Genomic DNA, 21390 nt, shown 5'->3' with positions numbered 1-21390 from the left:
GCATCTCTTGTTAGCCTAAGCTCATATCAGGCTTTAGCTTTCCTAACTCTTTCGACAAGCACTTTGTTATTTGATCATATCCATCCTTGGTTAGAAAACCCTCCTTACATTTCCTAAATGAGTCTTTTATTTAAGTCTTTAGAGAGCTGTTTATGGAGCCACCTCGGCTTCTTTAGGCTTCTCCCGTTTTTCCTTCTCATAATAATTGTTTGTGATTGTGCTTTCAATATTTCTCGTTTAAGGAATTCCCATCCCTCTAGAACTCCTTTCCTCTTTAAGTATTTCTGACTATGGGATTTTACCCAGCATTATTCTTAAGTTTGTCAAAATTTGCCTTCCTGAAGTCTAACCCATACATCTATGTACAGCTTTTCCCTTCCCCAAGACTGTAAATTCCAAACCCATGGTCACAACTATCCAGGTGCCCATTACTTCCACCTCATCAACCAGTTCCTTCTCCATTTTCTGGAAAATGAAGTTGTGAACGAGACAAGTCAGGAATTGACTTGACTTTTCGTTTTTAGCAAGAGCTGGACTTCCAACAGATGTCAGGGTAATTGAAATCTCCCATGATCACTGTATCCCTTCTCTTGGAGAACTTTGCCATCTGTTGTAGGAATACCTCGTCCAAGTCCACTGCATGGTTTGGTGGTCTATAACAGACCCCCACCATAATATCACCGTTATTTCTTACTCCTCTTATTTTTATCCAGAGACTCTAAATTGAACTGCCATGCTCAGATTCACATATTTCCTCACAAGTATATACCTTCTTCAAATACCCACCCCTCCTTATTTATCTGTCCCTTGTAAATAAATTGTACTCCTCAATCCTAATATTCCAGTTGGGAGTGTCATCCCACCAAGTCAGCTGTGACTTGATGGCACTTCACACCATCAGTGGCTAGGAAGGTGGAAAGGAAGCAGGTAAAGAGGAGAGGCTAATGGAGCTGCCAGGTGTCAAGCATTGTATACTCATTTTATATTATAGAAGCTGGATTTCAGAATTGTTACTAACCCAGAATTAAATATGGGCACATCAAAGTAGCAACCCCCACCTTTCTTCTTTCGCTTTTACTAACAGATGCAGGAATGTCCTCTTTGAAGATAAGACCTCCTGGGACTTGTTCTCAGGCTCAGCCAGGCCCGAACCCAGGATGTGCTAGTCGCAATATAGATAAGGAGCCCAGCGTGTGAATTTCACACGTGAATGCAGAATTGTTTATAGAACCTTTGATGTGCCATTTTAAAGCATGTATTGTAGTGTTACAAAGTATCAGTTCCAATCCTCAACTCGAAGGAACCACATGGGTTATCAATAAACCTAACTTTGTTTCAAAATCTAAGGACTGGTTATTTTGAAATCTCATGCTTGACACCAAGGGAGGGAAAGACAAAATAGTGGGTCAAAGGAAGATGAGATGCCCCCCCACAAGTCGTGAGTCCCCTGTTCTTATAATGTGTGTCTGTGTATGTCTGTGTGTTTTTCCTGATATTTACTTTTGGACTTTTACTGCAGACCAGCATACCTGTCTACAATCTTCACAAACAATTAATTATTACACTTCCATTCTACAGGTAAGGAGTACAAAAGCAGAGAGGTAGGTAATCAACCCAAGAGAATGCCCAGTGAATCCATGGCAGAGAATTTTTTTTTTTTTTAATTCTGGAAAACTGCAACAAGCTGTGCCAATGGTCTCATTTACAACTTTACTAAAATGAAGGTTTTGCTGACACCTGAACTCTGGGCACTGTATAATCCGACCTTTTAAGGTAACCAGAAAGAGGTATGGGGAGTGATAAAAAACATTTGTGTAAATCCAGCAACAGTCTGGTTAGTTAAATATAGAATCCTCTTCCGTGAAAGAAAAATGCCTGCTTACAAAATAGTATGCCTGCAGCATGGACTAATGCAATCATTGTGCCTATCTTTAAGATAGGTGACCATTCAAATCCCTCAAATTTCAGACCAATCAGTCTTTTATCTGTCTTCGACAAACTCTACGCTAAATTACTACAAATTAAGCTTAATGACAGGAGCCCCATGGCACAGAGTGGTAAGCTGCAGTACTGCAGTCTGCTCACGACCTGAGTTCGATCCTGGCGGAAGCTGGGTTCAGGTAGCCAGCTCCAGGTTGACTCAGTCTTCCATCCTTCTGAGGTTGGTAAAATGAGTACCCAGCTTCCTGGGGGTAAAGTGTAGATGACTGGGGAAAGCAATGGCAAACCATCCTGTAAAAAGTCTGCTGTGAAAATGTCGTGATGCGACATCACCCCAGGGTTGGAAACGACTGGTGCTTGCACAGGTGACTACCTTTACCTTTTTTAAGCGTAATGACTGGTTGATAACTCAGAAAATTGTTGGTCCAGAACAAATAGGTTTCAGGCAGGGAAAATCTGCACTGGACCATTGCTTAGTTCTCTCTCATCTAATCAACAAACATGTAGGGTGTAGAAGATCTAAACTGTATGAGGCATTCTTAGACCTTAAAGGGGCTTTCGACTCCATTTCAAGAAATCTCCTTTAGGAAAAAATGACCCAAACTTCTATTGATAGGAGGCTGCTTTTCCTTATTGGTAGATTATATACTAATACCTCATGTCAAATAACATGCTCTACATTCAGAAGTTTGACCCCCAAAATTCCTACCAACAAAAGGTTGTGTGCTTGCACCCCTTCTTAATTTTTTTTAGTGATCTCATACCATTTTTGACCAAAGTAGATGGACATTGTCCTAAGGATCTATTCACATACCAATTTGGTAATATGCTGATGATGTGGTTCTGCTGTCTTTTTCCCGGTGTTGGTTTACTTCGATTATTGAACTGTTTGCTGGGATTACTGTTGCATAAATCAGCTAGAACTAAATTATGAGAAATCTAAAGTTTTAGGTTTTTTAGGAAGCAACGTATTTGGAGGGTAAGTGGTCATGAGCTCAAACCAGTAACATATTTTAAATATTTAGGTCTTCATTTCCAAGCCACTACATCTTGGCCCATCGACCAAAGGTGACACCTAACAACCTCAAGGTGAATATCAATGCACTTTTATGGCTTTGTTTTTCTGATCGAGGGACCAGCTGCGTTAAACGTTTTTAATCTGAAAATAGGTCCCCCCCCAACTACTTTATGGCGAACCTGTATGGATTGATGCAGTAAATAAGTCACTGGAACAGGTACATTTGTCCTTTTTGCAGAAGATACTGGGTGCTCCATCTTGTGCCTCATGTGCCGTCTTATGTCTGGGATGTGGTCAAAATCTTATGGCCTCTAGGGTGTGGCTTATGACCTTTAAATATTGGCTCCAGTGACATTATAATCTTCACCATGCCAGTTATAATTATCAACTTTTAATGGAATCTGAGTACTCACCCTGGTTAACCACCATAGAGAGCAAACTGAGAACCTTGAATATCTCCCTTGAATATCTTTTTTTTACTTTCAGAAACAGAGGCGTTCCAAATAATAAAGAACAGACTATTGGAGGCGGAGCTATCTAATTTATACAACGCAGTCAATAAGAAGTATCGTAGGACACTTCCCATTGTGGAACTCCTTCCCAGTTATTTCTATCAATTAAGGACCCCAACATTTCAGTTTTTTTCCCCTCTGGCTAGGCTTAATATTTTATCTTCAGCAATCTTAACTGGAAGATTCCAAGGTATATCCTTTGCCAATAGCTTTTGCCCTTGTTCAAATGGAAATATCGAAACAGTGCTACATGTGTTGTTAGAATGTCCTTATTATATCAAAATTTGACAAAATGCTTTATTCCCAATTTTATCCAGTATGATGGCTTTTCCTGAATACATACAAATTCGTTTTTTTTGCTTAAAGATAATATAACTGACCTTGTGGCAAAGTTCTTATATGCTACTGTTCTTATACATGGCAATATACTGTAAATGCAATATTTTAATATGGATGATTTTAATCTATGACTCATTCTGTGCTGAACTCTTTACCTATTTTAATGATCTTTTATCAGTAATGGCAATAAAGGTAAACACAAAAAACCCCTCACAGTACTGCGCTTGGAGCCTGGGCTGGTTCTTCTGGACAAAAGCCTTACTTCTCCCACCTCTGCCACACTTGGGGCCTGGCTGAGGTCAACAGACCAAAGGCCTGGCCCAGTCAGAGGAAGTCATGGAATGGTTCATCCGTCTGCAATCCATGAGTCTGGACTGCAACATTTTCTTTTCAAAGGGCGCTTAGTTAATTCCACCAGCCCTAAAGGCCTTTCACGGCAAGGTCATCGCACAGCTTCTTAATGGGGCATGAACGTGTAAGCTTACATTCTGAATAAAACTTCGTTGGTCTTAAAGGTGCTACTGAACAACTTTGTTCTATTGCTTTGACCAACACAGCTGTCCACCCGGATCTAGCAAGAAGGAAACATGGTACAGAATCTAAAAAGCCAATGTGGATGAACAGAGAACTCCACTATGTGCCGAAGGGAAGAAAGGAAATGTTCAAGAAATGGAGACAAGGACATCTCTCTAAAGAAGGGCACTGTAGGCCAGCCATCAGAGAGGCCAAAGCTCACAGTGAGCTAAAGCTGGCCAGGGAGGCTCTCTACAATAAGAAAATATTCAGATATGTGAGGAGCAAATACAAGATAAAGGAGGCAATGGGCCCACTATTGAGTAAAAATGGAGAAACTGACAGAAAACAGAGACATAGCAGAAAGTCTTAATGCCTATTTTGTCTCAGGTTTTTTTTTCCCCTCTGAAGAAGAGAACAAAAAAAGAAAAAGGGAGGAGGGATGACCCAGGAAACTCCAGACCAGTCAGTTTGACCTCTGTCCCAAGGAAGATGCTGGAGCAGGTTTTAAAGGGATCAATCTGGGAGCACCTAAAGGACAACCTGGTGAACCGGGAAAGTCAGCACAGATTTGTCCCCAAAAGGTCCTGCCACGCCAACCTAATTTCATTCTTCGATCGAGTGATGAGGGGATTCTGTTAATGTTGTTTACCTGGATTTCGGTAAAGCTTTTAGCAGAATTCCCCATAATGTTCTGATGGGTAAACTAGAAGACTGTGGACTGGACTCTAGGAGAGTTAGGTGGATATGGAACTGGTTGAAGAACTTCATTCAAAGAGTAGTCAATGGCATTTCATCTGAATGGAGGGAGGTGTCCTGTGAGGTGCCACAGGGCTCAGTTCTGGGTCCAGTACTTTTTCAACATTTTAACACATGATCGGGAGGAGGGTGCGGAGGGGCTACTCTTTAAATTTGCTGATGACACCAAATTGGGAGGAGCAAACAAACACACCAGAAGATATAGAATTCAACAAGATCTGAAAGTGCCGGACAAGTGGGCGGATGCGAACATGATGCAATTTAACCAAGGATAAGTGCCAAGCTCTACACCTGGGTAACAAAAATGAGCCACACGCAAAATGAATGGGGGACACACTTCTGGGTAGCAGCGTGTGTGAACAAGATTTTGAGGTATGTTAAATATGGGGAGCCAGTGAGACGCAGAGACAAAAAAAGGCTGATGTGATCTTGGGGTGTATCAACAGAGCCATAACATCCAAGATGTCATATTCCCACAGTACACTGAATTGGTCAGGCCGCACCTGAACTAGAGTGTGCAGTTCTGGAGGTCGAAGAGGCTGTGAACAGAACGGAGTGGGTGCAGAGGACAGAGACGAGGATGATCAGGGATCTGGAGACCAAGCCTGAGGAGGAAAGGCTGAGGAGGGCAGGGAGCTGATCCTGTTGGCAGCAGGAGTTGCAATAATGGTTTTAAATTAAGGGTGGGAAGATACTGGCTGGAAATTAGGTAAATCCTTTTTACAGTAAGAGTTGTTCAACAGTGGAGTCATCTGCCTAGGGAGGGGGTGAGCTCCCCTTCACTAGCAGAGACAGATCCTGCACTGAGCAGGGGGTTGGACTAGTTGGCCTGTATGGCCTCTTCCAACTCTGGGATTCTATCTGGGAAATTTTTTTCTAGGCCTCCACAACCAGGGAAAGACACTCTCCACTCAAGGGCATTACCTGTACTCTCCATTGCCAAGTGATCTGGGTTGAAGCGAGAATCCAGGCTCCCAGTGGCTGAAGGGAGATGCGGGGAGCCACGGGAGCGGCTGCCACTTTCAACTTCGGCACCATCTAAAAAATTATCCACATAATCTCTGCAGGGAGAACAAAGGACATGGAGATTATTATTAGTGACTTAACCTGAGCAGGGCAGAAGCACAGGGGCCAGTCACCTGGACTCCCTGGGACATCAAAGGTGCCAGATGACAAAATTACTCAATACCCTTATGGATTAACGTGTCCAATCTCAGAGGCCACAGTTTAAAGAGGGGTAAAGCCAGCCTGGTTGTAAACCCCTTGCCCTACTCAATTTCACAGTTGCCTGTTGCCCATAGTTCTCTGGCTCTGGCCAGAGGCTGGTCACAAGGAAGGTTCTACTGGTGATGCTAAACAGCATAACTGTCAGGATGCCCTCCTCAGAAGTTGTGTTGTGCGCCCCCTTTCTGCCAGCTTCCCTATGTGCTGTCCCCTCCTTCCAGCTCTTCACAAGACAAGCTGCCTTGAACCCTCAAGGCTGACTTGTGTTGTGGACCTGCCCCAGCACTCCTCCTGGCTCCCATCCTGCCAGGACTCGCACTTCAGCCTCCCCTGTGCTCAGCCACTTAAGGCCCAGCGATGACAAACATTACTGATCGAGGTCCACGCACGTGGCTCCAGGATGGAGGACGTACTTCTTCCTTCCGAACCGCGTCTGCTGGGCGAAGTAATCATAGCGCTCCGACTTCTTCCACATGTAATAGTACTCCACACACTCGCCCACGGACCGGGTGCGGACCTGTGGAGGCAGAGGAGGAGGCCAAATGGAGAAAATCCCCAGGTTGGCCTGTCAGGTAGTGAACCTACAGGAGAACCTGAACGGAGGGGGGTCGAGTGGGGAGCTCACAGACGTCAAGAAGCACAGGGAGAAGTTTGCAGGCCTGAGTAACATCCCAGAATGCACTGCAGCTGCCAGACCAAGCACTGGTGTCTGCAGATTTCTGACCTCTCTGCCTTGCCCCTTACTTGACTGCAATAGAACAAGTGCCAGCACAGACCAAGAAAGCTACTCTACATGTATTCTCACTGTTCGGTGGGCATTTCTAGATGTAAGGACACAAGAAGAGCCCTGCTGGATCAGACCAATGGTCCATCTAGCCCAGCATCCTGCTTCACATAGCGGCCAACCAGCTTCCTCTGGATGGCCATCAACAGGGCACAGAGGCCACGGCCTTCCCCTTGCATTGCCTCCTGGTTCTGGGATTCAGAGGCTTAGTGTCTCCGAATTTGGAGGTTCCCCTCAGACACCAGAGCTAGCAGCCATCGATAGACGGATCCTACATGACTCAACCAAATCCTCCTTTAAAGCTGTTTATTCCCGTGGCCATTACTATATCCTCTGGTAGCAAATTCCACATTTTAACTGCTCCCTGTGTAACACAGTACTTCATTTTGTCTGTCCTGAACATACTACCCATCAGCTTCATCGGATGCCCTCAAGCGCCAGTATTTTGGGAGAGGGAGAAAAAAAATTCTCTGTCATCTCTCTCCACTCTGCATAATTTTATAAATCTCTATCATGTTCCCCCTTAGTTGTCTCTTTTCTAAAATGAGAAGTCCCAGGCTCTTCAGCCTTGTATCATAGGGAAGGTGCTCCAACCCCCATTCTAAATGTGGCTGCACCACAGATCTATACGGGGGTATTACAATACTGGCCGTTTAACTCTCAGTCCCTTTCCTAATAATCCCCATCATACCGTTTGCCTATTTCACTGCTGCAGCACACTGGGTTGACACTTTCATTGACTGATCCACTACAACCCCAAGACCTTTTCCCTGAAAGACATGGGTTCATCATCATCAAGTGGCAATTACTCACAGCAGAACTAAAACTTCAAGCTAGAATCACTTGTCTTGTAGCCAACCTGCTGGCCTCTGACATCTTGCAGGTGTCTTATGTCCTGATCTATCTCCAGTTTGAGAGCCAGTTTGGTGTAGTGGTTAAGTGTGCGGACTCTTATCTAGGAGAACCCAGATTGATTCCCCACTCCTTCGCTTGCACCTGCTGGAATGGCCTTGGGTCAGCCATTAGCTCTGGCAGAGGTTGTCCTTGAAAGGGCAGCTGCTGTGAGAGCCCTCTCCAGCCCCACCCACCTCACAGGGTGTCTGTTGTGGGGGAGGAAGGGAAAGGAGATTGTGAGCCGCTCTGAGACTCTTCGGAGTGGAGGGCGGGATATAAATCCAATATCTTCATCTACCTCACAGGGTGTCTGTTGTGGGGGAGGAAGGTAAAGGAGATTGTGAGCCGCTCTGAGACTCTTCGGAGTGGAGGGCAGGATATAAATCCAATATCCTCATCTACCTCACAGGGTGTCTGTTGTGGGGGAGGAAGGGAGAGGAGATTGTGAGCCGCTCTGAGACTCTTCGGAGTGGAGGGCGGGATATAAATCCAATATCTTCATCTACCTCACAGGGTGTCTGTTGTGGGTGAGGAAGGTAAAGGAGATTGTGAGCCGCTCTGAGACTCTTCGGAGTGGAGGGTGGGATATAAATCCAATATCTTCATCTACCTCACAGGGTGTCTGTTGTGGGGGAGGAAGGTAAAGGAGATTGTGAGCCGCTCTGAGACTCTTTGGAGTGGAGGGTGGGATATAAATCCAATATCTTCATCTACCTCACAGGGTGTCTGTTGTGGGGGAGGAAGGTAAAGGAGATTGTGAGCTACTCTGAGATTCTTCGGAGTGGAGGGCGGGATATAAATCCAATATCTTCATCTACCTCACAGGGTGTCTGTTGTGGGGGAGGAAGGTAAAGGAGATTGTAGGCCGCTCTGAGACTCTGAGTGGAGGGTGGGATATAAATCCAATATCTTCATCTACCTCACAGGGTGTCTGTTGTGGGGGAGGAAGGGAGAGGAGATTGTGAGCTGCTCTGAGACTCTTCGGAGTGGAGGGCAGGATATAAATCCAATATCTTCTTCAGGTTGAGGTTGTGTTTGACTGGGGGGGGGGGTGTATATGGGGATGGTACTCCAAGTGGGACTTTCTGGATGGGCCTCACTCTTGCCACTGTGCAGCTGGACCCTGGGCTGCACATGAGGAGAACCCTTGCCAGCTAGAATCCTCACTGGGACTTGTGGCGATGAGCCAAGTCCCATGACAACCACGCTGGCACCCTTGTTGTTTGTGGCCCTGACTCAAGCATTGTTTTTCACCTCTTGATATTCCTGAGAGCTAGGGACCAAGGAATAAGGAAAGACTGGGCTCTCCTTGTAGAAGCAAAACCACAATCCACGTAAAAAAACCATTTATTGGGACTGACCAAAATGACACAAAACAGCATGCCAGCTTTTGAGCTCTCCAGAACTCTTCGTCAGGCTGGATGTTACAAAATAAAAAAGGGAGGGAGGGAGGGAGGGAGGGAGGGAGGGAGGAAGGAAGGAAGGAAGGAAGGAAGGAAGGAAGGAAGGAAGGAAGGAAGGAAGGAAGGAAGGAGGGAGGGAGGGAGGGAGGGAGGGAGGGAGGGAGGGAGGGAGGGAGGAAGGAAGGAAGGAAGGAAGGAAGGAAGGAAGGAAGGAAGGAAGGAAGGAAGGAAGGAAGGAAGGAAGGAAGGAAGGAAGGAAGGAAGGAGGGAGGGAGGGGAAAGAGGGATCATGCCATGATCCTAAGGCCTTTTCTTTTCTGTTTTTCAAAAGAAGAGTTGTGGGGGCGAGGGGGGGGGGAGAAACAAAGGCCAGTAATTTCAGTAGAGAGACCTACTTGTTTTTTCTTGCTCATGGAAACCAGGGTGCAACCTGATGTCAAAGGGGCACTTTATAACTCTGTGCCTGCTGGCATTAAGCACAGGGATGCTGGTGAGAAAAGACCTTAAGATCATGTCCTGAACTTCACCCCCCTCCCCAAAATCCATTTTTGGGGGAGGGAAGGCAGCGCGGTATAGTCCGGTCTTGGAAGCTAAGCAGGGTCAGTACTTAGGAGGGTGGCCCACCAAGGAAGGTTCTGCAGAGGAAAGCAAAGGCAAACCACCTCTGCTTCTCATTTGCTTGGAAAGTCCTTTGCTGAGGTTGCTATAAGTTGTCTGTGACTTGACGGCATTTTACACACACAACAGAAGGTATGTTGTCTGTGCCTTCAAACAAGCTTCTGTTCACTTGTATGTGTGCAATTCCTTGCCTCACAAGGTTCAGAGAGCCAGTTTGGTGTAGTGGTTAAGTGTGCAGACTCTTATCTGGGAGAACCGGGTTTGATTCTCCAATCCTCCACTTGCAGCTGCTAGAATGGCCTTGGGTCAGCCAGAGCTCTCACATGAGTTGTCCTTGAAAGGGCCGCTTCTGGGAGAGCTCTCTAAGCCCCACCCACCTCACAGGGTGTCTGTTGTGGCGGAAGGAGATGAAGGAGATTGTGAGCCGCTCTGAGACTCTGATTCAGAGAGAGAGGCAGGGTATAAATCTGCAATCTTCTTCTTCTTCTTCTGTAAGTGCTAAAACCTGATATGGTTGACAGATTGTTTTGTACATTTGTTGTGACTGTGACCACATTTATTGGTTTAAGGGATGCCATGTTTCCATGTTGAAGTGATGAGAGATGGAACTCTTCAACTAACAGAGAAATCAAAACAAATTGCCAGAACTGGAAGGCAGACACTCAAAGGTTCTTGAAGAACTCACATGTAAAACTGTTGGATCACCTAACAACAATACACAATTTGCTACAGAAACTGGTCTCCTTATCAAGAAGACCCACAAGGAACTTCAAGCCATTTAGCCCAATGTTTGTTCTGAGTAGACTGGAAAAAAAACAGTGAAAAAGGAGCAGTTTTGGACTAGATGGGTAGTGGTCTGATCCAGCAGGGGATGCCATGTTTATATCGGGGTCTCCAACTGTTTAGAGCATGCAGGCACCTTTGGACAAAATGGCTGACGCAGGAGGCCACACAGCTGCTGCCAACACAACATTTTTTAAAAAATCTGCAGGGCCAGTCAAAATCTCCAATGGCCAATCGGAAACCTTGCTGGGCAAAAGCCCCATCTACTTTCTAAAACCTCTTGGCAGGCACCAGAAAAGGTGTTGGCAGACACCATGGTGCCCAGAGGCGCCACATTGGGGGACCTCTAGTTTATATCATAAAAATTTTTTCTTTGTGATTCACTATAGTAGAGAGGGAAGGAAATCAACATTCTAAAAAAAAAAAAATCTGCCCTACCTAGAATTCACTCCTGTGCCACCGCTGAGATCTGTTACCTTGTTGGCTTGAATAAGGTGGAAGTTCTTCCCGTGCACCCGAAAGCCATGTTCAAAGTTTCTGCATTCCTCCTCGCTCCAGGCACAGAGTTCATCTACCGGGAGGCAAAAACAAGACGAGAGGATTATTGGGAACAGACCAGGGGATGCATCCCCAAACTTCTGTTCGCCAAAACAGAATTGTTCTTTTATGTTTTAATTTAAAATTAGAGGAGGCTTCACTCTTATAGCTAAAAATATTTACTTACTGGATCAGAATGGGCCAAGATCAGAATTACCTCCCTTGGGAAAAACCCACACTCCTCTGCAGTAGTTACTGTTCTGGATGTGACTACTGATTAGTGGGAGAAAATGCATGTCAATGACTCATGGAGAGATGCAATGGGCAGCCCCTAAGGGTAACTGTCATCTCTACAGAAAACCATCCAATGAGAGACAGGGCAGAGCTGCACACCCCAGGAAGTGGCTGACTAGAAAGGGAAACTCCGAAGCAATCACAGAGTTGGAAGGGACCTCCTGGGTCATCTAGTCCAATCCCCTGTGTCAGCTTGTATACACTGAAGTTTACTTTATGACCTGATCTGTTTATTTACTGTTGACTAACCCCATGCCTTTTAACATACTAACCATATTATTGTGGTGGATTGTGAGAAATGGCCAGGGGGAGGGAGACCGAAGTGCCAACAGGCTTTTGAAGTGTAAAACATCTAGCCGGTTCCCAGGCGCCCGGCAGGAACAAGCCGAGGCGAGCAAGGCCATTGCAGGGGAGGAGGAGATGCCATGTCGGTGGGAGATAACAGATAGGCGCCCTGGTTCTTCTCAACAGAGAAGCCCCAGTTTTATTATGGGAAATGATTTAAAACCCCTATCCTTTGATGTGTATCCATATATGCTCATGCTTGCACCCCTCTCGTTATTAGTATCAATGAACCTGCGTAGTGAAATGCATTGCTGTAATCAATAAAAGGAAACTTTGTTTTTAACAAAGCTAAGCTTGTTCATTGTTGAACCTTCAATGCCCCTTCGCTGACACCATGCACAATGCAGGAAATTCACAAATACCTCCCCCCCACAAACACACACCCAGTATCCCCGTTCCATGCCCAGAAGATGACAAAATAACCCCATCCAGGATCCCTGGCAAGGCTGACATGGAGAAAAATTGCTTCCTGACTCCAAAGTGGCAATCAGCATTCCCCTGAGCATGTAAGAAAGGGCCACAAGAACTAAGCACTGATGCAACCCTTCGGGCCCTCCCTCTCATGATTTGCCTAAGTTCACAGAATCAGCAATGCTGTCAGATGTCCATCTAGCCTCTGTTTAAAAACCTCCAAAGGAGGAGAGCCCACCACCTCCCGAGGAAGCCCGTTAACCTTAACTGTCAGGAAGTAATGTTTAGCCAAAAACTCTTTTAATTTCAACCCACTGGTTCTGCTGGTCCAACGTTTTGGGGCCAAAAAAACAACTCTGCACTATCCTCTATATGGAAAGGAAAGGTCCCCTGTGCAAGCACCAGTCGTTTCCGACTCTGGGGTGACGCAGCTTCCACATTTTCACGGCAGACTTTTTACGGGGTGGTTTGCCATTGCCTTCCCCAGTCCTCTACGCTTTCCTCCCAGCAAGCTGGGGACTCATTTTACTGACCTCGGAAGGATGGAAGGCTGAGTCAACCTCGAGCCGGCTACCTGAACCAGCTTGCGCTGGGATCGAACTCAGGTCGTGAGCAGCGCTTAGGACGGCAGTACTACAGCTTTAACACTCTGCACCACGGGGCTCTTCCTCTATATGACAGCCCTTCAAATACTTGAACATGGTGATCATGTCATCGCCTCTCCAAGGCTAAACATAAGCAGCTTCTTCAGCCTTTCCTCACAGAATTTGGTCTCCAGTCCCCCCGTCAGGATGGTCTCCTGACATGAGTTTTCAATATTGTTTCCTTTGCTCATGGATTACAAACTTTGTGGTGTGTTCTGCATCTTGGTATTATTTTCCTTCCTTCTTAATCACATATCCTAGTATTGTAGCTGCTTATGATTCTCATTTTATATCGCCTTGTGGAATTATTTTGATCGTTCATTTATTCATTTGATTCTTATATTCATATTCCTTATATGAATATAAGCAGTTGGCCCCCTTCCTGGAGCGCCGGGACCGGCAACGGTGATACATGCTACGGTCACCTCCAGACTGGATTACTGCAACGCCCTCTACATGGGGCTGCCCTTGTGCCGAACTCGGCGGTTGCAGCTAGTGCAGAACGCGGCGGCTAGGCTGTTATTGGGGCTTCCAAGATGGGAGCACATACAGCCAGGGTTCCGCGAACTGCACTGGCTGCCAGTGGTCTACCGAGTTCGTTACAAGGTGCTGGTCATGACCTTTAAAGCCCTATATGGCCGAGGGCCTGTCTACCTGAGGGACCGTCTCTCCCCATATGAACCCCAGAGAACACTGAGGTCAGCTGGTAAGCACCAGCTGAATATCCCTGGGCCAAAGGAGGCCAGACTAAAGACCACCTGGGATCGGGCCTTCTCCGTTGCGGCCCCACTACTCTGGAACCAACTCCCGGAGGAGGTACGGGCCCTGCGATGTGTAAAACAATTCCGCAGGGCCTGTAAGACATACCTCTTCAAAATAGCCTTCGCTCATGCCGAGCTAAGATAATGTCGCTGTGTATGTTTTCTTCTTTTTTACTGAACTTAAGATCTACTTAGCACCTTAATGTCAATTTTAATGTAATTGTATACTGATTTAAGATGATTTTATTGTTTTATATGATTTTATTGTATTGTACTACATTTATATGATGTGAGCCGCCCTGAGCCTGCTCGCGCGGGGAGGGCGGGATACAAATAAAAAGTTATTATTATTATATGTAATCACCATATATATTATTCCTTGTATAATCACCATGTAACCAGACTTTTACATTGTAGTTTTATTATTTAGCTATAGGAGAGTTTCCAGGAGCATCGGTCTTAGGACATTACCTCTGGAATGCGGTTATCTGGTATCCAAGACAACAGACAGGATGCGCATATGCTCCTGCCCACGTAAAACTAACCTTGAAGATAATGTAAAGGCTTGGGAATCTTTTTAAACATGTGAAGAGTGTGAACTCTGGGCGCGTAACCTAGGACCATTATTTCTGTATATAAATATGTGCTTAGTTTAGATTAAGCTAGTTCTGGCAAGGGTTACCTTGCTGAGTGTTTGCTACTGATCTTTCAAATAAAACTTTTTCTGTGTTCATCAAAGGAGCCTCCTTGATTGAATCTGGGCAAAACCTTATAACCCCTCACCATCGTAGTGGCTGTCCTCTGGACATGTTCCAGCTTGTCTGTATCCTTCTTAAATTGTGGTGCCCAAAACTGAAAACAATACTCTAGGTGAGGTCTAACATGAGCAGAGCAAAGTGATACTGTCACTTTGCGTGATCTGGACACTATACTTCTGTTGATACAGTCCAAATTCGCATTTGCTTTTTTAGCTACTGCATCACACTGCTTGAACTCCCTGGCTGAAGAAAGGTGGGATATAAATGAAATAAAATACATACTACTGCCAAAACAAGTCTCTTCCATCCTATAATGATGTATTTTTCTTACCTAAATGCAGAACTTTACATTTATCCCTGTTGAAATTCATTTTATTTGTTTTAGCCCAGTTTTCCAGCCTGTCAAGATCAACCTGTATCCTGACTCTGTATTCTACAGTGTTTGTGACCCCTCCCAATTTAGTATCATCTGCAAATTTAATAAGCACTCCCTCTATTCGGAGATGGCATTAATCAATAAAACCACGTCCTGAAGATGGTTAGCTGGCCCAAACATGCTCTGCGCTGATCCCCTTATGGACACAGGGCATTTTATTTATTTCATTCACATGCACCCTGCTTTTCTCCCCAACAGGGCCCCAAAGCAGCTTACCTCATTCTCCCTCCTCCATCTTATCCTCACAACAAACCTGCGAGGTAGGCTAGGCTGAGTGTATGTGACTGGCCCAATGTCATCCAGCAAACTTCCATGGCACAAGTGAGGATCCAAGCCCAAGCCTCCCCAATTCTATTCTGATCCTCTTAACCACTCCACCCCACTGGCTCTCATTTGGAGCTGGTATCCCACCAGCCACTGGAATCGGCAGGGGAAAAGAGAATGTGGGAAAAGTACTGGGCCCAGTTCAAATCCCCACTCTGCCAAGCAGCTAACTCGGCAATTCTGGGCCAGCCATGGTCTTCTCGTCTAACCTACCTCACAGGGTTGCTGTGAGAATCTGGAGGCAGAAGGGAGGGAAGACAGAACTTTGAAAATGCTCGGCTCCTTGGGTGAAGAGAAAGGGGGGGGGGAGAAAAAAGGCTATTCAGTTTGAGCAGTCCTACTGAGGAAGCTACGGCTGCAGCCACTCACCTCGAATGACCTTCACATTGAACCGGAGTCGCCGCAGTGCCTCTTCGGCATTGAAGTTGCACTTCACCAGCTCGTACAGGGCCTGTGGAACATATAGGCACATGGAGGCATGGGGAAGCTGTTATACAGGGAAGCAGTGGGTGAAGGAAAGGGAGCACAACAGCAGGGGCAGAAGAGCACAAGGAGTAACAAGGGTCCCTCCCTAGCCAGACTACCTTGCGTCAGTCACTCTGAAACAACAAGCAATTCTGAATGGCTAACCAAGCCAACAAAAAGCAGAGACTTGTTGGTGAAAACTGGGAGCATCCTTCATTCCAAAGGGCATTAGGCTGGGGATGCTGAAGCATCAGGACGGTCTTCCCTCTTCAGTTTCTGCCCAAGTTCAAGGAATGCTTACTCTGCTTGCAGGTAAGCCTACAGTGCCTCCACATCAGGAAGGCTTGAGAGTCTTGTGAGCAAAAATTCTGCTTCGTGAGCAACTGGCATTAAAGTTGTGAGCTACTGGGACCATTTTTCATGAGCTAAGAAAAAAAATGTGTGTCAGAGGCTAAAAAAACTGTGAGCTAGCTCACACTAACTCAGCTTAGAGGGAACACTGCTTGAAAGATGTAGCAGTAGCCAATGCAGAGAGGACAGGCAGAATTGCTGCCCCTTCCCAGCAGAGAGTTAATGAGCAGTGACTCATACAGGAAGCAGAGGGAAGCCTCCTCTGCAGGTGGGTATTGCGGCCTCACAAGAAAACGAGTGCCTTTCTCACCATGCTCTCACAGCACTCCTGCAGCAACACGGTTTGCAGATTCCAACCCCCCACCCCCATCCTCACTTGTTCGTTATCCTTCACCACCTCTCCTTCTGGAAGGCTGGGGTTGGAGACCTCATCCCACCGCCTCTTGATAGCACGGTAAAGGAACTCTTCCACCTCTCTTTCAGGGAGGATATTGGGATCCCAAAGCAACTGGTCATCATTTTCATAGACTAGAAGAGAAACATCAGTTAGGAGGTCAAAGGTGAGCAAAGAACAAGAGCAGGTCCAGCAACAAGCCAGAGGAGTTGTGGAGGGGAGGGCTTTAATACACCCAATCCCCCCCCCTTAATTTCAAAACCAGTCTTATGAACAATAGCAAAAACAGCAGCATAAATTATGCAAAACAGTAAATTATACTGGGTTGCTGAATTTGTCATTTATTCAAATCGCTCAAATCTGGTTCAGAAGATGCACAGAGTCGTATCTTCACAGTCTCCGTTCCCACCAACTAAGTGGGGATAAAATTGACCAGCCTTACCCTTACAGTGTGGTTGCAAGAGGAACGTAATGTTAACTTCTCATCCCTTTAAAACCAAGTGCCTTGGAGCTAGACAAACGATGCTGTAAGCTGCCCCTCATCTCTGGCCTTTAAAGTTTGCTTTTTAAAAGGACATCTTATATTTCCCAGAAACTTAAATCCAATATCCCACTGCCACTGAAACTGAAATGCTTGCAAGGCAATTGCCTAGAATCTCAAACCACCAGCTAGCATGAAAACACAGGCTAGAAGAGGGCAAATGCTGCCAGGAGGGGCCTCCCACCTTTTTCGCCATGCCTGTTCCACTGGAGGAGAGGGACAGCTGCCTGGTACTGCGGCCCAACCATAATCTCCTGTGAAAACACACACACATACACACACACACGCAAAGAGAGGTCTGAGATGGAAGGATGCTTTCAGATTCTACCGAGACACAACAACGGCATGCAACTCCAAAAAGCTCACAGTACCACTGTTATGGTCCATGGAACTTTTATGAAAACTGTAAAATGGTCCCAACCAGGCCAGGTCCTCTCTCTCTCTGATCCCCACTCTTGGTGGCTGCAGGCTGGAACTAGAGTTTCCGCCACAAACACAGACTTCCCAATTCCAGGTTTGCATTCAGCAGGCAAAACAGGGTGAGGTGGTGTTTGCCTGGCACAAACTGCAGGCAGTTTTAAATGGCGGGTCCCCTGTCGGTCCTTTTCTTGGCATCTCCTGTCTCCACATCTACAATCTTCTCCCCATCAGCCCAAAAGTGCAACACCCCTTCTTGCATCCCAGATGGTGCACAGCCTCTCTACCAAGCCCTTCAGCTCCTGGATGGTGCACACTTCTTACCGTGTCCTTATCCTGACATCTCCCTGCCCATGACCATCAGTCCTCCACCTTCTATAAGAGCTCTACTTTCCTCAAGCGACTCCACCCTTTTCTGCCCCTTATTGCCTGGAACAATCTCTGTGGACACACTCTCCTGCGACACTTCTAGGGACACCCTACCCTTCCCAAGCTTCATTAACTGACAAAGCTAAACTTCTGAATGGAAGGCACAGCTTCCTCTTGCCTCCTCCTTTCTGATACTGCAAACATAATGACTCCTCCCCTTCCCTACTGCTTCCTCCCTTCATTAGGACAGGGAGAAGAACAGCTGTGGGGATGGGCGGCAAGGGAAAAGCTTTGACTGGGGAAAGGCATGCATGTCCCCATCCCCTAATTTGCATCTCTGAGGCAGGCACAGGTTTTGGCACCCTGCGTTACCCCTCAAATGCCCCTGAAAATCCACATCTTTTTACTTTTTAAAGGTAAAGGTAGTGCAAGCATCAGTCGTTTCCGACTCTGGGGTGACGTTGTTTTCACAGCAGACTTTTTACAGGGTGGTTTGCCACTGCCTTCCCCAGTCATCTACACTTTCCCCCCCCAGCAAGCTGGGGACTCATTTTACCGACTTCAGAAGGATGGAAGGCTGAGTCAACCTCGAGCCAGCTACCTGAACCCAGCTTCCGCCGGGACTGAACTCAGGTCGTGAGCAGAGCTTAGGACTACAGTACTGTAGCTTTAACACTCTGCGCCACGGGGCTCTTCTTTTTACTTTTTAGCAGGCCCTTTTCCCATGGAACTCCTATTACAGAGAATGTCAATCAGGCTAGTATCACTAGGGGCCTTGAGAAATATGCACAAATCAGACAGTTCTGCAAACTTTGCAGAAAAATCTGAAAACTTAAAAAAAAACTACATTGAGGGATTTAAACCCTCCCGAAATAAAAAGGGTGGTCTGCACACACACGGACAGTGGCTTATCTTCTGTGTCTTGGAGGAGGTTGGGAGCTGGACCAGACCCAGCAGCAGAGTCCAGGAGCAACACCAGGTCAAGCTGCAGGCCTGGCCATGGTGGCGTCCAGAAGCGCTCCCAGGACTGGCTGCTGCAGTGCCCAAGAACACTCCCAGAGGTGGCCTGGAGTCACACTGGGCTTAGCAAGCAGGAGAATGGCGGCAGCAGCAATAGCAGAGGGGAAGACAGCGATTTCCCCCTGGCAAGTCTCAAGGGCCCCCACTTATTTATTCTAATTTATTGGATGGTTATTCAGAAGGTCCCATGTTCAATCCCCAGCATCTCCAGTTAAAAAAGGACCAGGCAGGAGGTGATGTGAAAAGACCTCTGCCTGAGGCCCTGGAGAGCCACTGCCAGTCTGAGTAGACAATGCTGACCTTGATGGACCGAGGGTCTGATTCACTAGAAGGCAAGTTTCATGTGTCGATAAGATATCTTGAACTCCCTGGCTGAAGAAAGGTGGGATATAAATGAAATAACATACATGGAGCCAGAAGGCCTCAGCTCCCCAGCCCTCCTTTCCACCTGTAATTCTGGCCAGCCCCTCCCCCACAAACTACTGACCTTCTTACAGTCGCTGGGGGGGATGGAGTCCTCTTCAGAGTCTTCAGCCGAGAAGGAAGCACAGGGGGACGAGCTGGGCCCCTTGTCTTCCTCAGCAAGGAAGTTGGCTTATGGAAAAAGGAAGACAAGGCTAAGCTTTACTCACTGGCTGACTGAGTTTTATTTTGTTCTGTCCTATCCGTTTGGTTAAAGCTACTTTAAACAGCAAACCATAACATTTAAAGCACGAGAATTCACAAAGAAAATTGTATTAAAAAGGGTAGCTAGCTTCAGAACACTTTTAATAAAAAAATAATGAGGAGGTTGCAATGTTTACTAAGAAGAGCTGGTGGTGTGGTGGTTAGAACACCTGACTAGGTTCAAATCTCCACTTGCCAAGAAAAAAAAAAATCAACCTTGTGATATCACCCTCCAGTGAAAAAAGCCAGATGGATTTTATGACTATCAAAGGTATGCTCCAATTATGCTCCCAGTTGTCAAAAAGTTCTACTTTAGTTGCAAACCAATACGCTTTAATCATTACAGCAACCTGTTAACACAAACACAGGAAGTGGATGAATTTCAAAACAGGGAAACAAGGATTCCATTGGTCTCCTTTCACCCTGGCAATTCAAATCACAGCCCTCAGGCCAATTGATCTTGCCCCTAAAATAGTTTTGCATAAAACCACAATCTTAATCTACAGATAATACAATTAAAACTTTACTCGGTTATTCTGTTGGCAGCAAATTTCATCCAATGAGGCCCAGAATTAGGGCCAAGGTCAGTCTATTCAGGGAAGCTATTTTGGTTGTGGACCGTTGCTGGAGATCAGAATCAAAACCTCCTTGAAAAAAAGTTAATGGGATCACAATCAAGGAAACACTCGACACAGCACAGGAGTAGGGAATCTCATATTGTTTATTATTTTATATTTCTAGCCCACCCTCCTTGCAAGCAGACTCAGGGCAAGTAACACCACAATAAAAAAAAAAGGTAAAGGTAAGTCCCCTGTGCAAGCACCAATCATTTTTTACTGTGGGGTGACGTTGCTTTCACATTTTCACAGCAGACTTTTTACAGGGTGGTTTGCCATTGCCTTCCCCAGTCATCTACACTTTCCCCCCAGCAAGCTGGGGACTCATTTGACCGACCTCGGAAGGATGGAAGGCTGAGTCAACCTGGAGCCGGCTACCTGAATCCAGCTTCCGCTGGGATCGAACTCAGGTCGTGAGCAGAGGGCTCCGATTGCAGTACTGCAGCTTTACCACTCTGCGCCACGGGGCTCTTTAACACCACAATAGAAAACATTAAAAACCAGTCAATAGATTTTAGAACACTTACACAATTTAAGATAATTTAAAAGACAGCAAGATAAACTTATCTCCTCTTCCTCTTCCCACAAAAGCAAATCCTTTGCTATTTGCTCCTTTCACTGCCACTCAAAAGGGAAGAGTTCTTTCAAGAATTTCAGTAGATGAATCACTTAATTTTTAAAAATTTAAGCAGACACCTTTATTGAGACTACAGTAATTTGTAAATCAATTTACCTTTCAAAAGTTTTGCTATTTAAGGACAAGATGACGAATCAACGATAAACTCGTTACTTTCTTTGGCCATCTGAGAGGAATTACTCAGTTGGAACTCACTGATTCACTCTGCTTTCCTCTGATGCAAGAAAGCTTTTCCCAATGCTTCCTCCTGCTTCAGGGAAAGGCTGCTTGGGGGGGGGGAAGTATCACTCATGGTGGGATTGATCCAAGGGACCCAGCAGTGGAGAGGCAGGGGGAGAAGAGGAAGGAGAAATTAGCCACCTACCATGATAGGTTTTTAAACAACATTTTGATGATGCTGTTCTTCCCAGAATTAAGCTGCACTATATCACCTTCAGGCTGCTGGTGCAGGGGAAGGATGCTGGAACTGGAGCCAGTTGTCTGCACACAACATGTTAGAGAAGAGGACTAAATCTGGTCTTCTCATGGTTATTTATCTGTATGCAGGATGGTGTCAAATCTGCCCTTTCTTCTCTTACACAAACTGTTAAATGCTTGTGGTTTGCAAGACACTGG

At 46.0% G+C, this 21390-nt stretch overlaps 1 protein-coding gene across 3 annotated transcripts in view; it reads right to left on the bottom strand.

Annotated features, from left to right (window-relative positions):
- Window positions 1–21390, bottom strand: part of MIER2 (MIER family member 2) — a 46104-nt gene that overhangs the window by 4737 nt on the left and 19977 nt on the right. For 2 of the 3 annotated variants that reach the window (XM_060232718.1, XM_060232720.1), the window contains exons 7-13: window positions 19343–19449; window positions 17234–17303; window positions 16491–16642; window positions 15668–15749; window positions 11265–11359; window positions 6696–6823; window positions 6007–6143 (exon numbers count right to left, since the gene is read on the bottom strand). In XM_060232718.1, the coding sequence (XP_060088701.1) occupies window positions 6007–6143; window positions 6696–6823; window positions 11265–11359; window positions 15668–15749; window positions 16491–16642; window positions 17234–17303; window positions 19343–19449 (771 nt within the window). The remainder of the gene's footprint in view (window positions 1–6006; window positions 6144–6695; window positions 6824–11264; window positions 11360–15667; window positions 15750–16490; window positions 16643–17233; window positions 17304–19342; window positions 19450–21390) is intronic. The other variant, XM_060232719.1, reaches the window with a different exon arrangement.

Source organism: Heteronotia binoei, chromosome 2 (genome assembly GCF_032191835.1).
Source record: "Heteronotia binoei isolate CCM8104 ecotype False Entrance Well chromosome 2, APGP_CSIRO_Hbin_v1, whole genome shotgun sequence".
NCBI lineage: Eukaryota > Metazoa > Chordata > Lepidosauria > Squamata > Gekkonidae > Heteronotia > Heteronotia binoei.
This window is presented reverse-complemented; position numbering and strand designations above follow the sequence as displayed.